The 23,536-nt window shown below is 40.9% G+C and overlaps 1 protein-coding gene across 5 annotated transcripts in view; it reads right to left on the bottom strand.

Annotated features, from left to right (window-relative positions):
- Nucleotides 1-23,536, bottom strand: part of MAGI1 (membrane associated guanylate kinase, WW and PDZ domain containing 1) — a 616,636-nt gene that overhangs the window by 9,325 nt on the left and 583,775 nt on the right. For 2 of the 5 annotated variants that reach the window (XM_044921248.1, XM_044921253.1), the window contains 8 exons: nucleotides 21,498-21,581; nucleotides 18,329-18,420; nucleotides 16,554-16,746; nucleotides 13,670-13,963; nucleotides 10,495-10,695; nucleotides 2,426-2,519; nucleotides 2,175-2,235; nucleotides 1,082-1,225 (listed from right to left, as the gene is read on the bottom strand). In XM_044921248.1, coding sequence (XP_044777183.1) covers nucleotides 1,082-1,225; nucleotides 2,175-2,235; nucleotides 2,426-2,519; nucleotides 10,495-10,695; nucleotides 13,670-13,963; nucleotides 16,554-16,746; nucleotides 18,329-18,420; nucleotides 21,498-21,581 — 1,163 coding nt within the window. Of the gene's footprint in view, nucleotides 1-1,081; nucleotides 1,226-2,174; nucleotides 2,236-2,425; nucleotides 2,520-10,494; nucleotides 10,699-13,669; nucleotides 13,964-16,553; nucleotides 16,747-18,328; nucleotides 18,421-21,497; nucleotides 21,582-23,536 lie in introns of all 5 variants that reach the window. The other 3 variants (XM_044921255.1, XM_044921251.1, XM_044921244.1) reach the window with 2 other exon arrangements.

Here is a 23,536-nt window from a genome sequence, read left to right as displayed (position 1 = left end):
AAATTCAATCTGGGGGGGCCTGGGTGGCTCAGTTGATTAAGTGTCTGACTCTCGATTTCAGCTCAGGTCATGATCTCAGGGTCATGGGAATCAAGCCCTGTGTCGGGCTCCGTGTTCAGCAGAGAGTCTGCTTGAGATTCTCTCCCTCTGCCTCTCCCCAGCTCTTTCTCTCTCAATAAATAGATAGATAGATAAATCTTTTTAAAAAAATTCAATCTGAAAAAACTTAAAAAGCAATATTATGCCTTATGTACAAATATTAAGTTCCCTACCCTTGGTCACTTTTTTCCCCTCTTTGCTCTGGACCAATTCCATGTGTTTTCCTTTCTTGATCTGGCTGTCTTGATTTTTTTTTCATTTGTAGCAAATTGCTCCCTGTGCATATGCCTCAATCTAAGTGACCTCTCTATAATGACATGATCTCTATAATGACCTCTCTATAATGACATGATTTTTTTTTTAAACCACCTGATCCCCCCCAGGAAAGTGACATAATGCACAGTAACAGATATTAGATATCTAAACAGAACAAAGTGATCTTTTTGGCACTTGTATACTTGAAATTTGCAACTACTACAGAGCAACTGGGAATATTCATGCCATGGAGCTGCTGGTCCTTTGCTGAGGCAGAGCTGACCTGCTCCTGAGGCTCGGGTAACACAGCTGGTGACTAGCTGGAGACTGAATGGAGCTCACCACCCAGAACCTACAGGACTACACACCTTCCCTGCTCTGTAAGCATCCTGGTATACCTAGGGTTTCCTGTGAAGTGATGTGCCTGCCTTATGAGATTAAGTATAAGAACTATGGGACTGGGATTGAGAAAGTATTTATTTCAATAAATTTATAAGTCATTTCAATCCTTCATTCCACCCTGAAGAGTTAAAAGGGCTCACCTAACTTGAGCAGCTACCACCAACTATGCTTTAGGGAGAGATTTACGCTAGGGTGGGAGTCATGCATTTAGAGTGTCCTGAAAACAGTAGAAAACGCAGTTCTCAGGAACAAGAAGGTTCTAGCTGCGTAATGTCAAAAAGTCGCTGCAGATGACTTATTTGTCCAGACCCCTCTTCCTACTTACCCTCATCTTTCCACACCTTTCTGCTGGACCATCCTCTGCTAAGCGCAAAACATAGAGGTCCATGTTATATTCTCGGCCCCCTCGAAGACTAAAGCCAAATCCCTTGGCTCCTCTTTCCAGTTCCACAGTGTAAAAATCTTGCTCCTATTTAAAAAAACCGAAATGTAATCATTTGGGGGTGAGCGTGTATCTGCCCATATTTCTTCCCACCTCTTCCCAAATATTCTCTGTCATGGTGATTTGACAAAAAGGCATGGTCTCTATCCTTTTCCTGGTGATTCTCAATTGTTTATTAATATTCATTCATCTTAGAAGTTTGCAGATGCAGAATTTGAAAACATTCATGAGAGTGCCTATAGCCTGCACCCCAACATGCATATATTAAAATTTAATCAGGGAGGCCACAAATCATATTCGTGGCAGGGAAAGTCATTACACGATACCATCCTGCACAGTGCTGGATGTTCAGCCTCTGTGCCCCACGCCTGGAAAACGGCAGCAGTGTCTATCACTAGGACACCAACAACGACCTCCTCACATCTGGGGAGTGGCTGCTACCCTGGCTGAGAAGCATGAATGGATTGCTGAAGGCTCTAAGAAGGCCAGTCAAAATGAACCTGCTCAACCATATTTGCTTTTCCCACATTTGCTTCATGTGCATGTTTGTGCATCCCCTATTACTACCCTGTGGGACGGGCAGTTAGCTCTATGGGTCTCACCTGAAATTCACAAGGCTGAGAAACACCTTAACAAAAAAAGACATTTTCTTGGCATAAACATAGTTATGAATACTGTGAATAGGTATTAGCGATTTTGCTCTTTCTCTGATGGCCAGTCCCTGAGACAATTATGGTTTTTTTAATTTTGTTTGTTTTTTCCCACCTAAAAAGGATATCTAGGAATATTTTTCAAAGGTAGTAAAATAAAATGTCATTTCCTAGACAACTAAATGTGAGTACATATTTAGTACATCCTCTCACAAAAGGTTATTTTAATTGAGGGTATCTTATAAAAGATATCTCATAAAAACAGCTTCAGAAAGTTGGAAGGAAATGTACAAAGCAAACAGAGAAACAAGAAGAATGGCCCTCACCTGTATTGCCTGGGGTGCTTTGAACTCAAACTGAGATTCTGGCTTTGGTTTGGTGGTATTCCTGCCAAAGTGAGAGAAATAAATGTAAAAGCAAACCATGGGGAAATAGAAAAAAAAAAAAAAAATCAAGGACAATTATCATCAGGCCAGGAGTTAATTTTTTCCCTTAAACCTTCAAGGACGATTATCATCAGGCCAGGAGTTAATTTCTTCCCTTAAACCTAACAAAAGCAACTAAAGCTATGTCTGACCTGGTCTCCTGGGCCCCTTGCTGAGAAGGGGTGTGTGTGGTGGTGATGGTGGCAATCTTCTCTGCATTGGTCAGCAAAGTAGCATTCGAAGACTCTGTAGGGAGAGACAGAGCGTAACAGAATGAGGGCCCCGGAGAAGAGATCATCAAACCAGGAGGGATGCAGAAGTGCCATATGTGAATGACAAGTCTAGTTTCTCTGTCACTGTTTGAAGCAGTTCTGACACGAACTTCTAAACAATGAAGACTTAAAAGAACCATTCTAAGATCTTCTGTGATATGAGGCATGTATGACCCCATTACCCTCTTCCCAAATGATATCCCCACAGATGAACTAAAGAGTTTGCCCCACAACATGCTACTCTAGAACTGTAGCCAAGGGAGGTGTCTCTCCCCCTCTCCCTCCCTCCCTGACACTTAAAAAATGGCAGTCCCGTCAAAACATTGCACACGGGCGCTGCTCTTCTCCCCAGAATGTTACAGGCTAATGTTTCCTGCAATTTACCAGCAATATTTAGTGAGTCTGCTTTATTTCCTCAGATGAATATTAAAATCAGAAGTGTGCTAACATCTTGTTAACTACATGCACACACAACATCTACCTTCTTCCCCATTGCTTTTAATGAAGAACAACTGAAAATACGGAGTTCTTCACAGATCTCCTCTGGTATCACTGACGAAAGATTAATTTCTAAACTTGCATTAGTTAGAGCCAGAGTTTGTAAATGTAAGTTGTATAAATCATGAAGCCACCCTAATGTAATGAGCATGCCCTATAGATGGCATACCAACATGCATATATTAAAATGTAATCACTTATCTAGTAATGGTTATATAGTCTCTTACTAATTATTTCTCCATTAAGATCAAGGCAGATAACAAGCAGCTATGAGAAGTTGCTCTTTTAATATTTATTTTTTAGGTTGACTATTCGGAACTTGGCATACATTTTCTCATCAAGAAAATACTAAATGTGGTCATTAGGTTCTAAGATTAGCCTATGAATGCCTATTTAATTCATAGTGTGCAATGAAGTCTACAAGTTTCTAGGAGTCCTGTGGTTCATCGTAGGCATCCTAATGCTTGCAGATTACATATATCCATCCATAATGTAAAACAAAGTTTCTATGCGAAAATGTGTTAAGTAGTCCCACCTGGGATACCTGGACTACATCTCTTCTCCACTGTAGTCCTGGGTGACAGGACATCCCAGAAATCCCAATTACCTGTGGTCTGTCTCCCATTTTAATTTCCTAAGGATATTAATTCAGCTTGGGTCTGGCTTCCTATTATTTTATTTCATTACACAGTTAAAATCACAGGCTTGAGATCCAATCCCCCTTCCCCTACTCATTAGCTGTATGCCTTATTTCCCTCATCTGATAGAAGGGGATGATAACGTAACTCTGCTCTTTGATAAAAGTCTATGAAAAGCTTGGGGGGGTGGGGGGATGGGTTAGCCTGGTGATGGGTACTAAAGAGGGCACATACTGCATGGAACACTGGGTCATGGAACACTACATCAAAAACTAATGATGTAATATATGGTGATTAACATAACATAATAAAAAAACAAAACAAAACAAAAAAGTATATGGAAAGCTTAGTAGAGTACCTGACATACAGTAAGCACCCAGTACACCTTTATTGTAGCTATGGCCCTTGCTACCACTTCTACTTTTGACTTATTATCATGGGAACTTAAACTCTCTGCAAAATGAGAAAGTTGGAATTATGATTTTAACAGTCTGTATTCCACCTATCAAGCCCATGATGCTGAGAGCTAAGGCACAAGTTTAATAAGAAAATGTAACTAGATCAAGTAAACTGTAAAGTGAATCCAATTCATCTTTTAGGACAAGTTTCCCATTGTCTGTTTAAACCTACAGATTCTGAGGGAAAGGAACCTGTGGTCAATTAAGGAGGAGAAATAATGGGTGAAATAGAGGGAAGTGTTTTTGTGTGTCTGTATTTTGTTTTACCTCTGAGCATCCTCAGAGCCTTTAATATGCCAATATACCTTGCAACCCCTGGGCTGGGGAGGTGGTGCTTCTCAGGCTTTACAGGAGGCAGCTTAGCATAAAGTCCTATTAGGAGGTCAGATTCCAGGCTCAGAATGTCTGGCTATGTGCACCCCCCCAGCTCTGCAATTGCCTGGCTGGGACTTACGCAAAGTCACTAAAACTTTCTACGCATCAGTTTTCTCTTTTGTACATGCGGGACAACAGGTGTATCTAAGAAAATTCATGTAAAGATTATCTCAGAGCAAAGTGTTTGGGATAGTGCCTGGCACATAAAAACCATACAAAAGATGATTAGCACATTTTTTATTGGGAGCATGTGCTGATTAGTTATCACAATATTAAAACCATATTATTAGTACATTTTTGTGAGTGCAGTTAACTGGCACAACCAAGGTGATAAATCTATGGGATTTTCCATAAAGTACACCCACTATGTCAGAACAACGGACTAAGAGACTGCACTGCCTATCGATATGATTCACCAGAAGTTTCATCAACCCATGCATTGGTCCTTTAAAAAAAAATTCATATTGCTCATTGTAATTAATTTTATAGAGACTCTCTGGGAAATCATAAGATTGTTCGGGCCATGGGGAAATCATAATCAGGATACCAAAAAGAACGTTTCCTTGTAATTAAAGTGATTATAATTACTGAATTGTGCAGGAGTTCCCCTTTCGAGTTCTTGTGTGTTTTCGGTAGCCAGGGTTTTTCAAGGCAGATCAGATCTCATTCTGAAACAGTTTGTTTTTTTTTTTTTAAATTTCTGCACTTCCATGATTTGATGAGATATGACAGATAATCACTCAATACACATATAAATAGAATTCTTTTACTGATCTGCCTCCTATCCTTCATTTGCTATTTTCTGCATATTTACATGCAAATCTGTTTTGGATTGAAGATTAACTTTAAGCATTTAAAAAATTAACATTTATATGCAAATGATTATTTGAGCTCACTGAATTTTCCTCCTATCCCTCTATTTCTTAATCTATGAACAACCACCATTTCTTGATTATTTACAAAGTGCCAAGCTTTGTGCTAAGTGCATTTCCACGTGCACTATTTAATTTTTACAACTCAATGAAATTGATGCAATTATTCTCCCACTTTACAGATGGAGACATTTAGGCTAAGGAAAGGCAGGTAACATGTCCAAAGTCATCCAGAGTCTTATTTCCATTTACAAGGGAATTATGTGTTGGCATCAAGGAAATCATATCTAATTGGTGTGCTCCTTTCAAATAAGCAGTGCCTTTATTTTACTACATAAATACCACCAACTATCATAGCTTAATTAAAAAGCAAAATACCCTGCTTTGACTCTAGATTTCATGAGCCATCTTCTAAGCCCTTAAATAATTTTCAGCATACCCTGGATTTCCAGGATGCTTTTTAAATATCAATAAAGTTATACTTATTTTATTAAACTTTTAAGTCTTCATTTAGAATTAAGCCAAGACTTTATGTGTTGAAATTCTCTCTAGCTTTTTAAAATACAGACATGAAGGCCATTATCACAAATCTATAGCTTCATCCTAAAATAAAACTTGCCTCATATAACAAGGGCCTGATAAAAGAGCCTACTCCAGCACAGTATTATGAATGAATGTCAATGTATTTGACTTTTAAAACTCAAAGACAGGTGGACAGATTGGCTATTTTTATGATAAATTCCAGAAAGTATCCTACATCCTTTATTAAACAGTGTTTACACCAACTTTAGCTCTCCCAGAGGAATGAAAATGGATATTACTACACTTTCCATAGCAATCGTGTCTCAAGCAAAGCGTATCCTGGCTCTCAAGGTACTGTCACTGTGCGGTGCTAAATCAGGGCACTAACTTCTGACAGGAGCTTCTACCCTGGGTTTCAATAGCTCCGTGGCAAGTGATTACAATTCCAACCTAGCCCTCATGTTAATACCTTTAGCATCCCTTCCGGAATCCACACTACAAAGCCAAACAAATCAACATAGGATACAATCATTCCTTTCATAAATATTTGAATGCATAAACACACATGTAATAGATATCTAAAGGAAGTGTTTGAAAATTTGAATGCCATAAATATTTGAAACTTTGGGAGACTTAAAATGTGTTATGGTTGCAACCCTGTTCCTTTTGCCCTATCCCTCTGCTAGCTATCCTATCCACAGAGCCTTCTATTAAAATATTTATGCTATTCTACGCCTTTGCCAAGGAAATAGCAATGTCTGGGTTGCCCTTACCTATCATATAACAAATACTTTGAATCAGAGTGATCTGAAGTACAAATTTAAGACTTAAGTAACTTATTTTTAAGTTTATAAATACTTTCATTATCTAGAACTTGATTCATACTGACGGTTCTGTGTCAGTCTGAATAAGCCAAGGGTCTGCCTTGTCTGATTAAAGTCTCATTCCCACCCAGATTTCACAGACTATTTCTATAGAAGGCAAGTGGTAGGAAACATGTGTGTCTGACTTGTCAAATTTCAAGTTCAGATTCAGTATGTTTGGCTATTCTCTGGGCCTTTCTGTGCTGCCCTTACGTATTTATTATGCTTTGCCCACATCTCATGGGAGAAAATGTTCTGCCCCCAATGCACCTCCCACTCTAGTCCCAAAGATAGTAAAAGCAGAGATGGAGAGGACCCCCTGATTGAGGCCTGTCCAAGATCTGTGAAGGCAGGCCTTCTAGGAACAGAGTAAGCCACATAAAGGAAAGTCATGTTTCCTGGTCTTGGTTGAAGGGAGCTAATGGGGAGCCAGGGAGGGCACAGAAAAATGGAGAAGCAGAGTTAGGGAAAAGTACAGAGATAAGTAAGTTGGAGAAAGTACCAGGTGAGCAATGACAAGAAAAAAGAATCAGGCAGCAGGAGCTAGGGAAAGAAGTGGATCCTGAGTGGGTTCCGAGCACTGCCCAAAAAAGAGCACGTTTTCCCATCTCCTTGAAGTGCCTCCTAGGGTTTCTGAAAACAGTACTCTGGATAACATGGATTTCTAAGAACTTCAGTCTCCTCGCAAGGACCACAACACAAACACTGTCTTTGGGCTACTTGATGAATTAACCATTCGTGTGAAAGGTTTGAAGGAGAGCAGAGGTCCCTAACACACACTCCCTTTTATTCTACAGTTCTCCACGTCTAACACACCTTCGCAGAGAGCAAGTGATCTGCCATGTGTCTCTCTTCATCAGACCTTCATTAATGGCCACTCTGTCTTCTAGGTGTTTGCAAACTTCTCTTGGATTGTTCCAACAGCTCTCCAGAAATCCGACTCCCCTGCCTCAATTTTAATTTCCAAGATGGCCATTTTTGGCCCCACTAAAAAGATGAGCATCAGAAATTCACCCTCTGTCAGAAGTGATTTCCTTTACCTGGATTCCAAAATTTACAAAGTAATTGATGAAGAGTTTTATTATCATGGCAATGAACTACTGCAGTACCTTGGGATGAAATCATATCCTGGGCAGCACATCGGTCCTCAACTACATTGAATCAGCTGTCGTGTTTACTTTCTTCTAGCCAAGAGAGTATGTGATATGTCTACCTGAATTTTATATTTTCTAAGTACTGAAGTTTAAAAATTGCCTTTTTATTGACAACTGCTACTGAGTAATTCACCTTGCACTGCATATTTTGGTGTTCAGATTTTCTAAAACTTTTCCATTGCACTTTATTAAGTCAATACCTAGTATGTGCAGGGTAGCATAAGTTGGATTCTGCATATTTGTATCTTTCCTGATTTCAAACTCTTTTTCTAAGCCCTTCCCTCAAGGAATACATTCTTTCCTTCCTTCCATCTTTGGACATTATCCTTCCCACATTAAGACTGACCAATATAGACATAGCAAGTCAATGCCTGTGTTGCCTTCTTCTGGATTAGTTTTTTGAAATCTCTTTACAGCATGTAGATAGATGTGTCTAAATTTATATACCACATTTGGCTCTCTCAACCACTTCTCACTTAATTTTTCTGGCTTCCTTCATCCTTTCCCTTAGGAACCTATGTTCTATCATCCTGTGATCACATTCCTAAATTGTAATTTGCCTTCCAGAGTGGTGAGCTGGTAGAATGGACTCCAAACCACATGGTAAATTACTAACCATGCATCTGAGGCAGGGTGAAGTAGACCAGCAATCAAGGAGCTCTTTTTTCCTCCACATTCGGTATGGGGTATTTTTGGCTCAGAGAAAATTCTCTGGTTTTGGAACCGACAATTTTCAAGTATTTATTGTTTGGTTTATGATTTATTTTTTTTCTGAGAGGCACAGTTTATACCACTTGAATTTGAAACTAATAGGGATCACTTTCTAACAATTATAAAAAATATTCATTTGGTGAATTACTTTCAGATAAAATCTCTGATTTTCTATTTTACAGATCAAGGACATAGAATTTTTTTTTTTTTTAAAGATTTTATTTATTTATTTGAGGGAGACACAGAGCAAGCACGAGCGAGGGGGAGGAGCAGACGGAGAGGGAGGAGCCGACTCCCCGCTGAGCAGGGAGCCCGATGCGGGACTCGATCCCAGGACCCTGGGATCATGACCTGAGCCGAAGGCAGACATCTAACTGACTGAGCCACCCAGGCGCCCCAAGGACATAGAATTTTTATCACACTATCTCGTTAAACCACATTTTCTTCCTGAGAAATACTGACTTCGAGAATACGTATTTTATTTTATAACATGTATAGTTAAACAAAAAAGACATTGAAACATGTGAGACAAGTATCGCTTTCCTCCTGAAGGCAAAGTCTGCTTAACATGAAGTCAGTATTCAGGACTTAATTCTCTGAAGAATCTATACTTCGTGACATCAGTGTATCAACTTCATTTTTATTAAATATGAATAATGAGTGGGGCACTTGGGTGGCTCACTCAGTTAAGCATCAGCTCTTTATTTTGGCTCAGGTCATGATCTCAAGATTGTGAGATCGAATCCTGTTTTAGCTCCGTGCTCAGCGCAGTCTACTTGAGATTCTCTCTCTCCCTCTCCTTCGGACCCTTGCTCCCCCCAGGCACTCTTGCACTCGCTCCCTCTAAAATAAGTAAATCTTAAAAAAGATATGAATAATGAATATTGATATTTTCTGCTGTATAACTTTACATTGTGGGGGGCTATCCTGTATACTGTAGGAGGTTTGGAAGCATCCCTGGCCTTTACCTACTAAATGCCATTAGCACCCACCCCAGACAAGGCCAAATGTCCCCTAGGGGGCAGAATCACCAATGGTGTAAAAGAAACAAGATTTGAATTTAACCAATCAAATAATCAAGCAAACTAACAAACAAGAATAGGCCTAGTTTAATGTAGATATAACCTATCAAAAAAGAGGTTTTATTCTTTCTCCATCCACATGCAAAAATTAGACAAACCAAGTAAGCACAAACCCCAAGGATCTCTTACTCAACAAAAACCTTTCATATATTCACTTATTCTGAAAAAAAAAAAAAAAAAGTATTGGCTCTGAATTGTCATTATGTAGGTTTTGTGATGTTACCATATCATAGTTAAATTTTAGTTTAAAAATTTTATTTTATTAATTTAATTTAATTTTATTTTAAGTAGGCTCCATACCCAAGGTAAGGCTTGAACTCATGACCCTGAGATCAAGAGTCGCATGCTCTACTGACTGAGCCAGCCAGGCACCCAACATACAGTTAAATTTTAGCGATTTAAAAAAAAAAAAAATCATTTCCAGATAGAACATCAGAGGATCTTATACCACCTGTATTCAAACCACTCTATCCTTGTAAGGACAAGGGTACCAAAACCAAAATAAAATGGGGAAGTTAAGATTTTCTGTAATGTTTGTATCTGCAGCAAGACAGGGTCACAGGGAAAGAGGATTACGTAAAGGGGAGGGGGGTGGTAAGGGTTAGTAATGACGGCTTACAACCACAGGATGGGTATGCTCAGTTAGGGATGGGTAAGCCTGCCTCTAAATCAACACTCTTCAGTGACATGGATCCTGATGAGAGGGAGACAGAGAAAGAAAGAGAGGCCCAGGAAGAGCTCAAGACAGAATGAGAGACACAAGAGTTATACTTTACCATCCCCAGGAATGATGCGGAGGGTAACTGTGTTTCCTGCTTCCTTGATTAGGTTGACAATGTCTGAATGGGACTTGTTGGTGATGGAACATCCATTCACTGCCAGGATCCGGTCTCCCACTTTCAGCTTGCCACATCGGTCAGCAGGACTCCCCTCAATAATCCGACCTATTTTGTGAGGCATAGCCACACATGCATTGCCTGCTTTGATATTGAGGTTTTTTGTTTTTTTTTTTTAAGTTACGTGGGAATATAGCGAAGGGAGGAGAAAAAGGGTTGAAAAGGGAAAGAGAAGGTTAAGTGTTAATTAAGTAAAGCATTAAGCAAATGTTATTAAAGGAGAGCTCTGTGCCGATGGTCAAAACATTGGCAACACTCAGGGCCTGTGGGGGGGGGGTGCTGCTCCTCGCTGCGCTCCCTGCCCCCCTTCCAAACGTGGGGAAAACCCCAGCTTCCTTCCTTCGATCGCTGACACAATTTGTGATAGCTAGCAACTTCAGAGGTTCTCAACAGCCCCAAAATAACTCGCTGTTGGCTTATTTTGGGTCTGCAAATGTGAAGCTCAGAGCTGGGGTGGATGTTCTTCCACATTCTGTGTTCGCATCCCTTCATTTTTGCCAGATGCTGTTCAAGCTTCTGCCAATGTTTTGTTCTTTCTCCAGAAAAAAGAATCACTAGGCGTCTGGTGAGGCGGAAGAGTCTGCTACCGCCAAAATTCCCTCTGAAAACACCTAATGAACAAGCACTTAGTCTTGCTGCCTTCTCCCCAGAATGATGAAAGCTTTAGGAAAAAGGCATAATTACAAGACGGGGGCGAACAAAGCCACCCAACCTTGACCCCTATTTTTCCTTTTATGACCTTTTCCTGATTCAGCCTATTGCCTATGCTTTCAGGGTAGGGCCCCGGTGGCTCATTAACTCTGAAATCCTCCTTCCTCACAAAAAATCCCCTCAAAGGACTCTGAAAACCTGGCATCTACTCAGGCTAAGAACAGTGATCCAAAGCCAGGTTCAAATCCTTCCTCAACCCTTTGGAAACTTTGATCGTTTCCTTCCTCATGATCAGTTACTGCACATCTACAATATGAAAACCAGGAAAGGTGCATGTGAAGAGGAAAGCTTTTTGTGCACTTTGAGGCACCCGCCCCATGTCATGACCATGAGTACTGCTAACTTCTAGAAAGGGGTGGAAGATTGGCTTTGAGTCCTGACATACGGTCTGCAGCTAAATGCGTATTTACCTATTCTGAGAATTCATCTTTCTGAGGACTGTGAAGCTAGTTAGGCAGGTGAGTCGCCTTTTGGAAAGGGTGATAAAATGAACGTGGGAGACACTGAAACTGAGTAGGCGCTTCTGTCATAATTTGGACCTTGAGGATAAAATGTGAGGGGAAAGACATTATAATTTCTTTGAATCTTGGCGTATTTGCCTGAGTGTGTATCATTGCATGTAAGGTCAAGGCCACAGAATCTTTAAAAAGGAAGCAAACGGTCTCTTGGAACCCAAAAGGCAGGTTGGGTAGGCTTCCATACTCAACTTCAAGGTCTGGATTAAGTTTAGGCCCTCTCCGTGGACAACTCACATGAGAAAGGTATCAAACAGCAGGTGTGAGGAAAGCTCTGCACAGTTGGAAACAGAAGTCTCATGCAAGGTATTAGGGAAAGTTGAATTTGTTTATTGTAAGAAGAGCCAGAGGAAAACAATCAAAGACCAAATTGTGAGAAGACATTCAGTATTCATTAAATAACACATAGCCTCCCACCTGACATATCTATCTCATTGTAAAAAGTGAAACTGACAATTCCGAAATCCTGAGAACATCAGGAGGTGCATGGGGACAATCAAATTGTAGATCTGAAGAAAGCAATGGGAATTCTTCCTCCCTTTGCCTTTCTTTAGATTTTTAAATTAAGTAGAAAAGTCCCCCAAATCAATTTACAAAGCCCCAAAAACCTTGCCTTGGCGTCCAGTCATCCATTCATGACATGCTGTGATAACTTTATTAATGTAGCTCCCAAAAGCACTGTTAGTAACGGGCATTTGTTACCGCAGCCACACATGCATAGACCTGACTGACTCAGTCTCCTAAGGAACAGACCTCAGGGGAAATGGCTTTAGCAGGAAGCAACGTACAAAGGTAAAGGGAGTTCTACTGGATCAGAAAGCTGAAGGGATGGAGCACCTCGCATGATCTTAGCCAGCAGTGACCTGGGCCACAGGTCATTAGACTCTTTTGGACAAGTCAGTGTGGGGATAGAAGTGCGTAAATTTCAAAGCCTGCATAGCCCTTCTCCATCTCCCATCCTATTCCGTATTAATGAACAAATGTGCTTGGGAGATTAACAGGTGACTTTTTAACCTAACGAAGAAGATGGATGATTTTTGGAGTATATTTTTATAATCCATTCTAACAGGAAATAGATTCACAGATTACTAGGTTCTTGGAATCATGTGGGTCCTGTTTGTCTCTGCTAGCACACCCATCAGTTAACCTTCTGAGAGGGTGACAATTGGGTTTCTCCATACTCTGCTGAAACCCCCAACATTCGGATGAGACAGGACAATCAGCCCTGCTGGGATTCAAGGGCCGTGAAGACAAATGGCTCTGAACTCAGATCTTAACTAGATTCTTAAGCAGACAATGGTAAAAATATTATTTAACATTTAAAAATCTCCAATGGGGTTAGAGTAGAGAAAGGACACAGATAAACTGGACCAGGCACTTCACATGATTGTTTACTCTTTACACTTGTATTGTTTCCTAGGCATTTTTACCACCATAAGCTTACTCCAAAACCTCCTCCACCTGGTGAGGCTTCTGCTCTTCATGATATCCTACTCAGGACCTCACAAAGGCATCCTTTGCCAAGGACTGCTCACTCTACACTGTCAAGGGGTCGCTAATCAAATTTCATGCAAATTCCATTTATGCTCGAAGTTGTGTGCATGTGAACACGCATTCTGAATGGAAGCTGAAAGGTTAAAAAAAAAAAAAATCCAACCTTCAGGAAGGGAAAAGCTACCGAACACACACTCCATCCCCAATTAAGACTTTAATGACCTGCAGCGAAAAGCATGAAAGCATTTCCGTTACTGAGAATTTGGCCATCTCGCCCTTGCAACACAACACGCTCGCCACCGGTGTCCCGGGAAGGTGCGGGGGAGCGGACTCACCGAAAGTCGTGCCAGCCTCGGGCCTGCTCACCGAGGACACAATGACGAAGCCGAAGCCCTCGTTTTCGCCGCGCCGGATCTCCACATCGTAGGGCTGCACGGCAGCGCTGACCACGCCGCTGCCGCCGCCGCCGCCGCTGCCGATCCCGCTGGTGCTGCCGCTGCCCGAGCTCACCGTGTTCAGGGAGTTCTGGCTGCCCTGCGGGGTGCGCTTCTCCTCGGTCAGCGACGCCGGCTGGTTGCTACTGTGATGGGAGGAGGCCGGCGACGGCACCTCGTTCTCGGCTTTGGGGGCTGCAGGAGAGACAGAGAGAGAGAGAGAGAGAAAGAAAGAGACGGAGGCCCGGCTCAGCCACCCCCCTGCTCTGCCCCCCTGCCGCCGGCGCCACAGTGTGCAACGAGACCCCAGCCCCTCGTCCCGCACGTAGCTCCTGTCCCGCAGCTCCTGCCAGGAGCCCACAGGTGACACCCCGGGGGACAAAAGCCTACTGAATATGGGCATCCGCTCTCAGGCTCCAGGCGGCTGCAAGAGGGGCCCTCTGAACTGCCTTCCGTGCACGAATCACAGGAACGTGAGCAGAAGCGCAGGTGTGGTCCGCACCCGCAAGGACCCCCACTTTTACAGCAGAGACCTAAGCGCACGTTCACCTTGTCATTACCCTCAAGAGTCACACTTCTGCTCAGCTTGCCAAGCAGCGTTGCTTTCCATTTTTCCATCAGGCCGGACTGTGCACGTTGACTTTACCATTAAAGTTACCCTATTGTGGGATTCTTGACAACACCCGTCAGAGGTATACTTAGTTTCTCTTCCTACTTTCCAGATGTCATTGTCTACTCTGATCACACTCCTGGGTATGTCAGCCTTCCTCAGAGTTCCAGTTTTATTGCTTCAGCAGGTGACAGGATAAAGCACACCAAAATTGCCAAAATAATAAGCAGGAGTGACCCAGGTTTGATGCTACAAACAAAATGCGTGTTCGGGTTTTGCATAAGACATTTATTCTTGAAGTTCTCCCTTCATATATGTCTTTTTATTGTGGTAAAATATATATAATATCAAATTTACCATCTTAACCATTTTTAAGTGTGTAGTTCAGTGGCATTAAGTCCAATCACAGCAACGTGCAACCATCACCACCATCCATCTCCAGAACCTCTTCATCTTCCAAAATTGAAGCTCTGTACCTATTAAACACTAATGAACCATTTTTCGCTCACCCAGCCCCTGGCAACCACCATTCCGCTTTCTGTCTCTATGAATCTGACTACTCTTGGTCTGTCATATAAGTGGATTCATACCATGTTTGCCCTTTTGTGACCAGCTTATTGCACTCAGTCTAATGTCTCTTATAGATTTAACATGTCTTTGACTCAGAGCTAAAACCCTCAAATATTTAATATTTAAAAAATAAATCTGGAACAAACAAAAATCACATTGCTCTATTATTTTTATTTGGGTCAGTGAAATCAAACATTTTCAACCCATCTCAAAAGCCATTTCTAACTGACTGCTACTGACTGCATGGAGTACCATTTTAAGAAATATTCTGAGGCCATCAGTGAGCTCTCTGGGCATAATCCATGACTGATTAACACCGTTTTCCACAGTTTCAGTAAGGTAGGAGTCTCACACTGGAATCTGATATCTTAATTCTATAATTAATTAATTATATAATCCATATAAGTGAGTTATACAATTTTTTTTAAACAAAGGGCCAGTTAATTTCATTTGGTAAGTATCTGTTTCACAAATATTAAAGTGTTGAAGAAAAGATATTTCATGGGCGCCTGGGTGGCTCAGTTGGTTAAGCGACTGCCTTCGGCTCAGGTCATGATCCTGGAGTCCCAGGATCGAGTCCCGCATCGGGCTCCCTGCTCGGCGGGAAGTCTGCTTCTCCCTCTGACCCTCCCCCCTCTCATGCTCTCTCTCTCTCATTCTCTCTCTCTCTCATTCTCTCCCTCAAATAAATAAATAAAATCTTTAAAAAAAAAAAAAGAAAAGATATTTCATTTCATATTTCTTCAGTAATTCAGGTGATATAACAATCTGCTTTTTCTGCATTCTGTCTTGACTATTTCAAGGTGGGGGCTGCAGACACAGTGAACATCCCATGTGGTGTGTGCTTTCAAGACGTTGGCAAGTGAATGGGAAGGAGACAGTTACACAACGAGCCGTCTCAAAATGGCAGATTCTGATACAAAAGTAAACCATGATTCACAAAAATGGCAAGGGAGGAATGCCAAAATTGGAAGGGAGTTGGAAGAAGGAGGGAATTTCTGAGGGTTTCACAGGGAAGGTTTTATTTGAGTTGAGCCGGAAAGGGTTTGTATGTTTTGAGAACTCAAGTACTTTAAAGCTTACAGGCAGGAGAAAGAAGTCAACGATGGCCAAGAACTGGCCAGCTCTACAACTTTCTTACAGAGAAAACAAACCTTGGCTTCTTACCTATGACAAGCAGCAACAGAGTAAGGCATCACTAACTTTTTTATGAGCTTATTTGGCGGCACAAAACTAATTTTTGTTCTTGTACCTTGAAGCTACAGCGTTCCTGCCTTTTATAATGACCTCTTTTGTTGAGAATTAACATCAAGTGAAGAGGTGACTAAGTTCTGGTTGGCAGGGAGATGAGGAGAGGGAGTATATATTCAACTAGTCCTCTTCTAGAAGGTTTTGCTGAACGTGCATGAATGGCACATTAAAGTACTGTTGAATGACAGTAGTTTTGCTGGAGTTGAGAGAAGGAAACCATCTGGAAAGTCTGAGCTTAATCACATTTGCAAAGATTTGCTAAAATAGATGCTTGAGGAGGCAGACACAGGAAGGGGGCCTTTTCTGTGCATAAAGTGACAAAGCACTGTCTAAAGGGATAAATGAAAAACATACCTGCAAACACCACTTTACGCCGCACCGTGAGGTTGACGTGGCCTTGCTTGGCAGCTTGTTGCATAAGTTGGACCACAAGCTGGTGTGATTTTCCAATTACCGGTGTCCCATCCACACAGATTAATTCATCCCCAGACCTCAGGCGGCCGTCCGTATCAGCAGCACCCAGTGGTACAATGTGACCGATATAAATCTGTTGAGTAATTGGATTATGGATGAAACGTTGACCTTTTGGTTTACTATTATACCGATGGCCTTCACATTTCTGAAAACAATTCAATTCATTCATTCATGTCTGCATCTGTGCCATAAACATTTACTGAGCACCCACCAGGTTATCAGGCCATTGTGATAGGTGCTACAGTAATTCTTAAATGGTGGAAAAGCAACTATTTCTTTTTCTTTTTTCTTTTTTTTTTTTAAGTAATCTCTACACCTAATGTGTGGCTCTAACTCACGACCCTGAGAACAAGAGTTGCATGTTCTTCTGACTGAGCCAGCCAGGCATCCCGAAAGTAACTATTTCTTGCTTGGTTCCTTGACCTTTATCTGGGGTCTGGTGAGGACTCACTTTTTCCCCTTTGCAGAAGAAATACATCACTTTACTCCTTCATTGGCAAAATCTTTTCTCCTTCTCTGTTTACCTCAGAACCCTCCTTCCAGGAAACTCTGGAAATTATAATAGTAATACTAATTTTCATTAAAGGTCCAGCACCATGCCTAGCAATAGGGAATGCACAAAAAATACTGCTCAATGAGGCAATGAATCATGCAAAGTCTGGTTTGACATCCCATTTCTGTACTTTTAGCAGCTGCATGCAGAGCAGTCTTTATATTTAGTGTCTTGTTACATTTACAGTTCATTAAACCTTAGCGAAATTATTTGTGCTTTCCTTGCCTCCTCACTAAATAAAAATGCTGTAACTACCTTTAGATGGTATTTACAGTTTACAAAGAACTTTGACAAAAGAGTGATTAAGAATGTGGACCCTGAAGTCAGAACCTTTCAGTCCCTCCACTTACTAGTGCTATGATCTTGGGCAAGTGAATTAACCCTTCTGTGTCTTTGATAATTTGAAAAATGGGGATAAATTCTGGGATTTGATGGAGAAATGAGAAAATGTATGTTAAAAGCCATTAGCATGGGGTGTGGCACATAGTAAGTGCTCAATAAATAGTTATTTTTTATTAAGAGAAGTTAACAGTATTTATCTTTAGTTCTCTTTTCTCCTTTGAAAACATTCTTAGGATGTTATACAAATTTGTTCTAAAGGTGAGGCGGGAACTGAAGACCAGGGAGGTTCGAGGTCGCCTGACTCTTGTCCAGGGCTCTTTTTCTACTTTTGTAAAGACAGCGGTCCTACCTCCTCTGATCTTTCATGTCTTGTTAAGTGCTCTCTGTACACTAGCTATATACAAAGCCCACTCCCTGCTGGCCGATTTAACAGATTTGGCCGGAAGGATCACGACATTGTTTCATTAGTTGATGCCTATTATTTTGCTTTTTGTTTTCATTTTCTTTGACGCGGAGCTCCAGGTGCTGGAGCTGCCACTTTTTATAAACATGAATACAAACTTTAAAGAAGGGAATGAGTCTCTTCTTCGTCAAGGCAAAAGGAGCTCCGCAAAACCCAGCGAATAACCCACACTACTTGAAATGAAACAGTCTGTGTTGCACATGGCTGGACTCAAATCTTGGTAATTTGCCACTGTTGCCAATTTGCTTTGATATCTTAGAAAACAGCACTGGGGGAAGAGGTAGACAAGAGACTCACAGGTTCCCCTGGTTCATTTCCACCCAGAATCCTAAATCCAAATCCAGTCTCTTTTCTCCAGAGGAAGATGTCCTGTTCTTGGTAGTCTGGAACTGTGGAGAAGAAAGAAGGAAGAGGGAGGTGATTTCTCTGCTAAAAGGAATCATACCGTTAAGGTGAACACAGAGGAGCAATCCTGATGGTGCTTGAGCAGATGACAGCATTCCAACAGAGAAGGAAGCAAAATAATCTGGATGGATAAAATAACAGAGGACACTAGGCAGAAACAAACAGTAGGACCGGTCACCGGGCCTAAGTTTTTTCAAAGGACTCATCACTGTTTGATAATTCCTAATCAAGCCCCAGCCATTATCCCGGACTAAGCCAGAAGTCGGTGTTGACCACTGTCCTTGGTATTGTTGCCAGAAAAATTAAGTAAATTAAAATCATCACGTGCTGGACCACAAAGTGGGTGCCCACGTCTCAGGAGGGAGCTCATGCTGAGTCACAGTGACCATGGAAACAGAAGCTTGCTCTGAGGATTTAGAAGCCCTGATAACACATCTGATGTTATACCAAGTAGAGGATGAAAGGAAACAGCTTGAGTTAAAGAGTTTTCAGTTTTTTAAAAAATGTCACTTTTTTCTCCCTTAGAGTAATCAAGACTGGCAAACCAATAATTTGATTTTGTTAGATCATTTTTGCCAAAAGTTATTCTTGGGCATCCTAATATTTCCAGTTTTCAAAGTTTATTATAATTTCAGTCATATTACCAAAAAGGAGCCAGCCTTCCATATTCTCAACACGAATGGTGACTACAAAAACGTTCAATGTCAATTTTCCATATTTTCTTACTTTATCACTGGAATGACTGCTTTGCTCCAGATTTTGCCTATCACATTTTAAAATTGTAAGTATTAACTTATTATCCAGTAACTTGATATTTTACTCTTAGCAATGTCCTGAGCTTTAAAATAAAAACCTCATTTATTAGAAGAAAAACCATTTCTGTAAGATGATGTTCACTATACCTGAAATTTACCTGAAATTGTCCTATGTACCACTCTCTTATTTAACTAAGGTAATAAAAAAGTTATTTATTCTTTTTTTTTAAGATTTTATTTATTTATTTGACAGAGAGAGATACAGCGAGAGAGAGAGCACAAGCAGGGGGAGTGGGAGAGGCAGAAGCAGGCTTCCCGCCGAGCAGGGAGCCCGATGCGGGGCTCCATCCCAGGACCCTGGGATCATGACCTGAGCCGGAGGCAGACGCTTAACGACTGAGCCACCCAGGCGCCCCTAAAAAAGTTATTTCTATTTAATTCTTCTTTAGTATTTTAATGTATACGAGAGAGTGTTTTATGATCTTTAAAATGACACATCTTTTATTTAAAGAAAAAAAATGGCTTAGTGGCAGTGAATCCTAAAGGAGATTTTCAAATACTGTTCTACATACTTTCTGGTTTATTTAATTAATTGGGTTCAGAATTGAAGGAGTGTGTAGGCCTAAGAGTTTAGTTCTCATCTTCTTCAATTTTGTACAGTAAGGTAGGGAAGAAGAAGGCGGTTGTTTAGATTTCAAGTTGGCAAGAGTGACTCACCCACTACCTTCAAATGTACGGTGTATGAATACGCCAAGAGAGAAGAAACTAAACGAACAGGTAAGTACAAGTCAGAGAAGTTTGAATCCAATATTTTTGCCTGAGCTATCTTAATGACGCAGGCTTTACACGGTGCTTTATGTCCAATGCATTTTTTTATTCTAATTGCGGAGGCTAAGCTGCAAGGCTCCACAGAACGTGCAGTTAAACTACATCATAGGACTCCCCTAGACGCAATTTGAGAATGATATTTTCTTGAGCACGCTAAGGTAACGATATTTTCTTTCTGTTTGAGTAGCTAGCTACAGGGTATTTGCTCTAATAGCCTCACTGAAACAACAAATTAAATCAGGTTGGGACTCTGTCTTGGGTTCACTCAAGCAGGAGGATTATTTCCAAAATAGACCACGGGTGCTTTCCGGCCAGCTCTAGGTTCCTGGCAGAGTCTGCCTTGAGTCTGCCTTGAGAAGTCTGCTGAGCCCTTTGCAAACAAGGGAAGGATCTCTGCAGAGACTTCCAGCCTCTACCCGTTTCTCTCAGTATCATTTAACACAAGGACACTTGCCCATGCTACAGTGACATCAAAGGCAGCAGGTTTCTGCCTTCAGTCGCTCATTTAGGCATCCAGTGTCATGGTATGGGTGTTTGTGGCCGAAAGACGTAGGCTTATCATTCAGTTTAGTCCATAGGGAAATAGCATTTGTTCCCTCTGAGAGTCAATGGGGAAACGGCAAATTGATTTAAAGAGCTTCCTGTTGAAAAGGAAGATGCCCAAGGACACCAAGGATGTTGAAGATGCCAATGATGAGCTAGGAAAACACAGACACAAACACGATACACCAACACAGACATGTTACAAAGAAGGTCTTCTGGCACCTTGACGTTGGCATTTTAACCATTATATTCTTCCACCAAATTCCACGTACCCAAATATATAACATAGGTGATAAAGCAGCAGGGAACCATGTTACAGAATTACAGGACTTCTCTCTTTTGTGTTCTCTGCTGCCTTCCCAGGGGCACCGAAGTTTCTAGACCACTCCCCCAAAATGCTTTATTCTCTTCTTTATTTCAGGCAGATTTTACGAGAATGGAGCAGGGAAGAATGATCTTTCTGATATTAATATCACCTTTTTTTTTTTTTTGAGTGAGACTCAATCAAAAAGAACTAAGAAAACTTTGTCCAGTTTTCTTCCTTTTTAAAGCCCTTGCAGAGGGGACAATGTCAGCAGTTACATCCTTTGGTAATGCCAGGGACAACTCAATAAAGCAGTCAAAAGACTTCCTTTGATAATTACAAAGAATGGAATCACCAGGTTTGCAGAGAAACCTCCTGGTGTCTCCATTACTACAGACACAAATTTCCAGACTTAGATACAATATGCCCATCGCTTTTTATGTCATCCTGTCTTTGGTCTGTGCTTGGTCAACAAGAGCGCCATAATGCTTCTGTTCATGGCGGTTCTCTTTCTTCCCTCCCTTTTCTGAGTTTTTCCCCAGCACACCCCCCCGCCCCCGCCCGGGACCAATGGCAACATCAAACAGTATGAATAATAATGGAGAAATAAAAGTGTTCAGCAGATCCTTACTCTGACATTCTCCAAAACTCGTGGAATTGATCTCTCTTTCTCTTTCCCCCTTGCTCAATCCCGATGCAGGCGAAGGTGACATAGCTGGAATATTAATTTCACAATTTTGCAAAGCTTAATGTATGTGCTTTCTCTTAGTTCATTTTAATTTAGTTTTGATTGATAAGGAACGTGCAGTTAAGCTTTCACAGTAAAGGTCATGGCTGCTGTGGATTTTTAAAGACTATAGTTTGATTCTGGTTTTTTTTTTTTTCTTTTTTCATGGTGCTTTTCTTGTCAAAAAGCTGGTATTTTGAGTTGTTCCACTGAGAATTTCATACAACTACCATTACCATCTTAGACTCTTCATATTTAATTATACCCTAAAGTACGCATTTTCGTATGACTTGTTTTAATCATATCATGAACTTTAGGTTTGTCTAAACCCTGATTTCCTTTTGAAAAAAAATTATGTATACTTCTCTTACTGCCACGCTACAGGATTTATTTAAAGATTCCCAATGGAATTCATTCTTGCACTAATACCTGTTCAGATGAATTCTCAGCAATTCAACCATATAATTTTTGTTTTGTTTTGTTTTGTTTTGTTTTTAAGGTAGAGAGAGGGAGGCGGTAGGGGCAGAGGGAGAGGAAGAGAGAGAATCTCAAGCAGGCTCCACAGGCTCAGCGCAGAGCCCGGACGCAGGGCTCGATCTCACGACTCAGTCTGAAATCAAAAGTCGGATGTTTAACCGACTGAGCCATCCAGGCCCCTAGAGCAGTCTTTTATTTAGAGACACAAATCATCAGATCTGGCCAAGAACTGAACAAAACACAAATAAGAACTGTCATAACAACTCTTAAAATCTAGAAGTACAACCAACGTCCTTAAACTCACTACAATAAAGGATCCCACTGACCAATTCCAAAGGTGTAAGCATGATTCTCCTGAATAAGACAGGTTTACATCGTTGGTACAATAGCTTTGACTTTTTTTCTTTCCAACCTATTTTGTGAACAGGTGCTGTTTCAAAGGCAAGCTTTAGACTTCCTTTTGTAGTACACACTGGTGTATGCTAGCTGGTCTTCCTGAACATTTACTAATAAGATTGCATCAGTGTCATTTTCAAAGACATGTGAGTAATTGATAGGTTCTTAGAGAAAAGACAAAGCAGGCAACATGGCTTTTAAAGGACTTCCATGCTTGCCTTTGTTTTTAATTAAATATTTAAGCCCTTCAAAGGGATTTATTAACACGTCTGCAATTCAGCTTGATTCATTTTGACCCTGGTGTTTTGACAGATGGCCCTTCAAGAATATGGTATTTTGCACAGCATTTAGACCACGTCAAGGAATCTGATCAGGGATGGTGTTAATCTTCACACTGCCCTTCACAATAAAATGAAGTATAAGAGAAATATATTTTCAAAATAAAAAGAGGATAACATGGGTCCAATTGAAGTGTTATTCCTGACTTCAATTTCCCTGTTTTTTCCTGGAGTATGGTGTTCAGTATGTCTTGGGGGGAGGGGCGGGGAATCACATCTAACAAGGCTACATGCTCTATTTCACCCCCCTCCCCCCTGGAAAAGAGAAGATAAAAAACAACCTAAGGGAATGGGAAAAACAGATCTGGGATAAAGTAAAATACTGATTAAAAGACAAGACTGATGTAGGTTTGTTTGCAGGTGCTGTGAAAAGAAGAAAATCTGTGACAGAGACCAAATAATTACCACGGGGGGAAAAGTCTCATTACCCTTATTGAATGGTGAGGGAGAAATCTATGGGAATCTTAACATCAATTAGGATTCTAAGATCACTCAATTATGGAGCCTCCAATCACCAAAAAGAAATGGATTCTCGTTTGGGCTGCTGGATCCTATTCCATAGATGTTATAGAAAGTGAAGACAAAACTGGCCCCATTCCAAATATTTCAGTCTGACAGCCACCTGAATAATTTCGATGCTTAAATAAGCAGCTGGCTGTGGGGTAGGAGTACGTATTTTACTTTTTATTTCTGGTAAAAAAAAAAAAAAAAAAACTTCTTTGAAAATCTGAT

Source organism: Neomonachus schauinslandi, chromosome 1 (genome assembly GCF_002201575.2).
Source record: "Neomonachus schauinslandi chromosome 1, ASM220157v2, whole genome shotgun sequence".
Classification (NCBI taxonomy): domain Eukaryota; kingdom Metazoa; phylum Chordata; class Mammalia; order Carnivora; family Phocidae; genus Neomonachus; species Neomonachus schauinslandi.
The sequence above is the reverse complement of the archived record's forward strand: the minus strand, read 5'-3'. Positions and strand labels throughout refer to the sequence as shown.